General features: G+C 43.3%; 1 protein-coding gene across 1 annotated transcript in view; it reads right to left on the bottom strand.

The window, feature by feature from the left end:
- The window catches only part of LOC149972073 (usherin-like), an 11,946-nt gene extending 4,135 nt beyond the window's left edge, over positions 1 to 7,811 (bottom strand). The window contains exons 1-2 of the mRNA XM_090219305.1: positions 7,748 to 7,811; positions 4,936 to 5,008 (exon numbers count right to left, since the gene is read on the bottom strand). Of these exons, the coding sequence (XP_090075431.1) occupies positions 4,936 to 5,008; positions 7,748 to 7,811 (137 nt within the window). The remainder of the gene's footprint in view (positions 1 to 4,935; positions 5,009 to 7,747) is intronic.
- Between the last annotated feature and the right edge of the window lie 368 nt (positions 7,812 to 8,179).

Raw genomic sequence — 8,179 nt, 5'->3', positions numbered from 1 at the left:
CAGACACACGATCACACAGACACACAATCACACAAGCACACAATCACACACACACAATCACACTAAGACACACAATCACACAAGCACACAATCACAATCACACAGAGACACGATCACACAAGCATACAATCACAATCACACAGACACACGATCACACACACAATCACACAGGCACACAATCACACAGGCACACAATCACACAGGCAAACAATCACACAGACACACAATCACGCACACACACACACACACACACACACACACACACACACACAATCTCACACACACACACACAATCACACAGACACACAATCACACACACACACACACACAATCACACTAAGACACACAATCACACAGACACACGATCACACAGACACACAGATACACAATCACACAGACTCACAATCACACAGACACACGATCACACACACACAATCACACATACACACAATCACACAGACACAATCTCACATACACACGATCACACATACACATACACATACACACACTCACACAGACACACAATCACACAGACACACAATCACACAGGCGCTCAATCACACACACATACAATCACACAGACACACAATCACACAGACATACAATCACACACACACAATTACACAGACACACAATCACACACACAATCACACAGACACACAATCACAATCACACAGACACACAATCACACACACAATCACACAATCACACAGGCGCACGATCACACAGACACACAATCACACAAGCACACAATCACAATCACACAGAGACACGATCACACAAGCATACAATCACAATCACACAGACACACGATCACACACACAATCACACAGGCACACGATCACACAGACACACGATCACACACACACACACAATCACACAGGCACACAATTAAAATCACACAGGCACATGATCACACACACACAATCACACAGGCACACAATCACACAGACACACAATCACAATCACACATACACACAATCACACACACACACAATCACACAGACATACAATCACACACACACACACACACAATCACACATACACACAATCACACAGACACACAATTACAATCACACAGACACACAATCACACACACAATCACACAGACACACAATCACACACACACACACACAATCACACAGACACACAATTACAATCACACATATACACAATCACACACACACACAATCACACACACACACAGTCACACAGACACTTATTCTTCACAGTTTGATGCAGGGAGCAAAGGGTCTCAAAACCCAATACCAGTTTTTATTAATTGTATTTATATTTACCTTTATTTAACAGTTTATCATTGATATCTGATCAACCACTACTGTAGCTAATGAATGAACTAGGAGACGGTGTTAGTGTGCCAACTCACAGTGTTGCTGATTTATTTCATCACTCTAATATTTACTCATCACTTTAATCTATATTCATCACTTTAATCTATAATCATCACTTTAATCTATAATCATCACTCTAATCTATAATCATCACTCTAATCTATAATCATCACTCTAATCTATAATCATCACTTTAATCTATAATCATCACTTTAATCTATAATCATCACTTTAATCTATAATCATCACTCTAATCTATAATCATCACTCTAATCTATAATCATCACTCTAATCTATAATCATCACTCTAATCTATAATCATCACTTTAATCTATAATCATCACTCTAATCTATAATCATCACTTTAATCTATAATCATCACTCTAATCTATAATCATCACTTTAATCTATAATCATCACTTTAATCTATAATCATCACTTTAATCTATAATCATCACTCTAATCTATAATCATCACTTTAATCTATAATCATCACTTTAATCTATAATCATCACTTTAATCTATAATCATCACTCTAATCTATAATCATCACTCTAATCTATAATCATCACTCTAATCTATAATCATCACTTTAATCTATAATCATCACTTTAATCTATAATCATCACTTTAATCTATAATCATCACTTTAATCTATAATCATCACTCTAATCTATAATCATCACTTTAATCTATAATCATCACTCTAATCTATAATCATCACTTTAATCTATAATCATCACTTGAATCTATAATCATCACTCTAATCTATAATCATCACTCTAATCTATAATCATCACTTTAATCTATAATCATCACTCTAATCTATAATCATCACTCTAATCTATAATCATCACTTTAATCTATAATCATCACTCTAATCTATAATCATCACTTTAATCTATAATCATCACTTTAATCTATAATCATCACTTTAATCTATAATCATCACTTTAATCTATAATCATCACTCTAATCTATATTCATCACTCTAATCTATAATCATCACTTTAATCTATAATCATCACTCTAATCTATAATCATCACTTTAATCTATAATCATCACTCTAATCTATAATCATCACTCTAATCTATAATCATCACTTTAATCTATAATCATCACTCTAATCTATAATCATCATTTTAATCTTTATTTGTAAGAGGGATCCATGTTTATCCAATAGGGTGAAAGAGAGAGCACGTGACCTCAGCTCTGTAGGGGTTCCATTGCTGTGATTGGTGATCAAACACTTCCTGATTGTGTGTGAGATCGCAAGCACGTGTGTGTGTGCGTGCTAGTGTGCATTGTGTGTTCCTGTGTTTAATCGGAGCCTGGCCAGGGTGTTTCTATTCCCAGCCAAACCCCTTCAGTCCCTCACTACTTCTGCATCTCCCAGACAGATCCGAAATCTGGGAACACACTACCAGGAACACTGCCAAGACAAGCCAGAAAAGCTCCTTACACACACACACACACGCACACACACACACACGCACGCACACACACACACACACACACACACACACACACACACACACACACACACACACACACACACACGCACACACACACACACACACACGCACACGCACATGCACACGCACACACACACACACACACACGCACGCACTTGCACACATGCTACCTTAAGATTAGCTCTTCTTTTTTTCAGAATTCACCTTTAAATTGGTACACAATGCATAGAAACTGTAAATTACTTAGTAATTAGTAAAATACTATTTTGGACAAACCAAAGTAGATATTTTCAATTACATGGGACTTAAATGTTTGATATCACAAAATTTCAATTTGAAATCTTTTGGACATCAGAGCAACCTTGAGGGAATCTTATTTGAGTCTGAAAATGATGTTCATATGATCGGGAGGATGATAGGAAAGCAGTCTCTTAGAGCAATCTCTTAGAAAAAAATGATAAACTATTGAAAGCAAGAACTGACACTGGCACAAGAGGGACTTCAAGGAAATGAAAATCAACGAAAATGTATGCTTAATCCAGTATAAACTAACATATAGAATGTATTATACAAGAGACAAAATGTCATGTCTCACGTGTAGAACCCACACCTTATGGGGATTCTATAGTCCAAAGGTTCTGGGTTGATTTAGAAAGTTGGCTGTCAGAAGCATCACAAAATAAATGTACTGTACATGTAATCGGTTTTCCTGCCTAATTTCAAGACATGACAAATGGGGATGTAATGAGATAACTGATGGTTCGGACGATACTTTTGTGGAAACTGGACATCAGCCAATCCTCCAATGGTAACACAATGGAAAAGTCAATGCTGAAAGTGCGTGGGCAACAGAGAGAGACAGAATGGTGCAGTTTGAGGCCATGTGGGTCTGGGCAGGTGTGATGTCATTGATGTTTGTGTGTCTGTATGCTGTCGTTTGTGTGCGTATGTTTTGCAATGTATAAAAAAGGATATAAAAATCGTACAAAAAAATATCTGCTCCTCAAAGCTCCCAAGTACCCTGCTACTCTCCCATAAGCCTTTGTTCATAATCAAAGATGAAGCCTCTGACACAGATAAGGACAGGAGGAATTGACTGTGTGTGTGTGTGTGTGTGTGTGTGTGTGTGTGCGTGTGTGTGTGTGTGTGTGTGTGTGTAAAGACGTTTCTATTTGATTGCTGTTAAAGAAATAGAAATATAGACAGAGAAAAAGAGAGGAGAGTGGGCTTAGTTGCTCCTTACCTGGCGGACTGTAGACAGTTGACAGAGTCTGGTCTGAGCTTAGTGGCTCCTTACCTGGGGGACTGTAGACAGTTGACAGAGTCTGGTCTGGGCTTAGTGGCTCCTTACCTGGCGGACTGTAGACAGTTGACAGAGTCTGGTTTGGTCTTAGTGGCTCCTTACCTGGCGGACTGTAGACAGTTGACAGAGTCTGGTCTGAGTTTAGTGGCTCCTTACCTGGGGGACTGTAGACAGTTGACAGAGTCTGGTCTGGGCTTAGTGGCTCCTTACCTGGGGGACTGTAGACAGTTGACAGAGTCTGGTCTGAGCTTAGTGGCTCCTTATCTGGCGGACTGTAGACAGTTGACAGAGTCTGGTCTGGGCTTAGTGGCTCCTTACCTGGGGGACTGTAGACAGTTGACAGAGTCTGGTCTGAGCTTAGTGGCTCCTTATCTGGCGGACTGTAGACAGTTGACAGAGTCTGGTCTGGGCTTAGTGGCTCCTTACCTGGGGGACTGTAGACAGTTGACAGAGTCTGGTCTGGGCTTAGTGGCTCCTTACATGGGGGACTGTAGACAGTTGCCAGAGTCTGGTCTGGGCTTAGTGGCTCCTTACCTGGGGGACTGTAGACAGTTGACAGAGTCTGGTCTGGGCTTAGTGGCTCCTTACCTGGAGGACTGTAGACAGTTGACAGAGTCTGGTCTGGGCTTAGTGGCTCCTTACCTGGGGGACTGTAGACAGTTGACAGAGTCTGGTCTGGGCTTAGTGGCTCCTTACCTGGGGGACTGTAGACAGTTGACAGAGTCTGATCTGAGCGTAGTGGCTCCTTACCTGGGGGACTGTAGACAGTTGACAGAGTCTGGTCTGGGCTTAGTGGCTCCTTACCTGGGGGACTGTAGACAGTTGACAGAGTCTGGTCTGAGCAGGGGTCCTTTGTTTTGGGGTCCTACTAAGCTATCTGGAATTGTTTTAAGAAGGTCATACCAAGGACCATTGAGATATTTGATTTGACATTTTAAGACTCCATGAAGTACCAGAAAAATATATTGCCACTATTCGTCCATAGAAACACATTGAACAACAGATTCACTACGTGGAACAACAGATAGTCCACAAGAAGCAGGAGGAAACATAAACCCTCACGTCCCGAGCCAAGGTGGGCCACCAAATAAAATGTAATTAAATAAAATAACATTTGTCACATACACATGGTTAGCAGATGTTAATGCGAGTGTAGCGAAATTCTTGTGCTTCTAGTTCCGACAATGCAGTAATAACCAACGAGTAATCTAACCTAACAATTCCACAACTACTACCTTATACACAAAGCGATAAAGAATATGTACATAAAGATATATGATGGTGTGATGGTACAGTGATGGTATATGATGGAGTGATGGTATATGATGGAGTGATGGTACAGAACGGCATAGGCAAGATGCAGTAGATGGTATAGAGTACAGTATATACATATGAGATGAGTAATGTAGGGTATGTAAACATAAAGTGGCATAGTTTAAAGTGGCTAGTGATACATGTATTACATAAAGATGGCAAGATTCAGTAGATGATATAGAGTACAGTATATACATATAAATATGAGATGAGTAATGTAGGGTATGTAAATATTATATTAAGTGGCATTGTTTAAAGTGGCTAGTGATACATTTTTACATCAATTTCCATCAATGTCCATTATTAAAGTGGCTGGAGTTGAGTCAGTATGTTGGCAGCAGCCACTCAATGTTAGTGGTGGCTGTTTAACAGTCTGGTGGCCTTGAGATAGAAGCTGTTTTTCAGTCTCTCGGTCCCTGCTTTGATGCACCTGTACTAACCTCGCCTTCTGGATGATAGCGGGGTGAATAGGCAGTGGCTCGGGTGGTTGTTGTCCTTGATTATCTTTATGGCCGTCCTTTGACATCGGGTGGTGTAGGTGTCCTGGAGGGCAGGTAGTTTGCCCTCGGTGATGCATTGTGCAGACCTCACTACCCTCTGGAGAGCCTTACGGTTGTGGGCGGAGCAGTTGCCGTACCCGGCAGTGATACAGCCCGACAGGATGCTCTCGATTGTGCATTTGTAGAAGTTTGTGAGTGCTTTTGGTGACAAGCCAAATTTCTTCAGCCTCCTGAGGTTGAAGAGGCACTGCTGTGCCTTCTTCACAACGCTGTCTGTGTGGGTGGACCAATTCAGTTTGTCTGTGATGTGTACGCCGAGGAACTTAAAACTTACTACCCTCTCCACTATTGTCCCGTCGATGTGGATAGGGGGGTGCTCCCTCTGCTGTTTCCTGAAGTCCACAATCATCTCCTTTGTTTTGTTGACATTGAGTGTGAGGTTATTTTCCTGACACCACACTCTGAGGGCCCTCACCTCCTCCCTGTAGGCCGTCTCATCGTTGTTGGTAATCAAGCCTACCACTGTAGTGACGTCCGCAAACTTGATGATTGAGTTGGAGGTGTGCATGTGTAACAGTATAACTTTAGACCGTCCCCATACCCGGGCGCGAAACAGGGACCCTCTGCACACATCAACAACATTCACCCACGAAGCATCGTTACCCATCGCTCCACAAAAGCCGCGGCCCTTGCAGAGCAAGGGGAACTACTACTTCAAGGTCTCAGAGCAAGTGACGTCACCAATTGAATCGCTATTTAGCGCGAACCACCGCTAACTAAGCTAGCGTTTCACATCCGTTACACATGGCCACACAGTTGTGGGTGAACAGGGAGTACAGGAGAGGGCTCAGAATGCACACTTGTGGGGCCCCAGTGTTGAGGATCAGCGGGGTGGAAATGTTGTTACCTACCCTCACCACCTGGATGCGGCCCGTCAGGAAGTCCAGTACCCAGTTGCACAGGGCGGGGTCGAGACCCAGGGTCTCGAGCTTGATGACGAGTTTGGAGGGTACTATGGTGTTAAATGCTGAGCTGTAGTTGATGAACAGCATTCTCACATAGGTATTTCTCTTGTTCAGATGGGTTAGGGCAGTGTGCAGTGTGGTTGCGATTGCGTCGTCTGTGGACCTATTGGGGCGGTAAGCAAATTGGAGTGGGTGTAGGGTGTCAGGTAGGGTGGAGGTGATATGGTCCTTGACTAGTCTCTCAAAGCACTTCATGAGGACGGAAGTGAGTGCTACGGGGCGGTAGTCGTTTAGCTCAGTTACCTTTGCTTTCTTGGGAACAGGAACAATGGTGGCCCTCTTGAAGCATGTGGGAAAAGCAGACTGGGATAAGGATTGATTGAATATGTCCGTAAACACACCAGCTGGCTGGTCTGCGCATTCTCTGAGGATGCCGTCTGGGCCTGCAGCCTTGCGAGGGTTAAAACGTTTAAATGTTTTACTCACGTCGGAGCCCGCAGGTTTTGGTAGCGAGCCGTGTCAGTGGCATTGTATTGTCCTCAAAGCGAGCAAAAAAGTTATTTAGTCTGTCTGGGAGCAAGACGTCCTGGTCAGCGACGGGGCTGGATTTCTTTTTGTAATCCGTGATTGACTGTAGACCCTGCCACATACCTCTTGTGTCTGAGCCGTTGAATTGTGACTCTACTTTGTCTCTATACTGACACTTAGCTTACTTCCCAGTCAGACCAGTACTTCCCTGTCAGACAGCGCACAGTCCAACCGATCCCCAGATGACCAGAGGAGGGTGATGTGTGGGCCCAATAGATCAACTGGTCATGTACAGCAGACGGAACATACTGACGCCCCTACACACCTCCCCGTGTACTCTCGCGACCACCCCGTGAGAGCCCTCTGTTGCCATGAAATGGTGGGTTTTGACGAGCCAACCAGGGAAGGCCTAATACCACGGGAAACGCAGGAAAGTCAATGAGAAAGAGACTGATTCTCTCCTCGTGACCCGCCTGCATCTCCATAGCCAGGGAAATGGTGGCTTCCCTGATTAGCCCGGACCCTAATGGTCGACTATCCAGAGCGTGAACCCTGAAAGGTCTATCCACAGGAATAATGGGGATCCCTAAACTAAGGGCTAACGCTCTGTTAGCTGCGCCTGAATCGACGAGCGCCTTATGCTGGGAATGCGGGGAGAACTCAGGGAAACAAACAGGTACAAACAGGTGGACAACAGAGGACTCTGGATGTGAGTGGTGCAGACTCCAGACGCCAGAGTGC

The sequence above is a fragment of the Oncorhynchus mykiss genome, chromosome 25, assembly GCF_057628025.1.
Source record: "Oncorhynchus mykiss isolate SJ-2025 chromosome 25, ASM5762802v1, whole genome shotgun sequence".
In the NCBI taxonomy this organism is placed as follows: Eukaryota; Metazoa; Chordata; class Actinopteri; order Salmoniformes; family Salmonidae; genus Oncorhynchus; species Oncorhynchus mykiss.
Note: the sequence above shows the minus strand (reverse complement) of the source record. Positions and strands in the feature narration are given on the sequence as shown.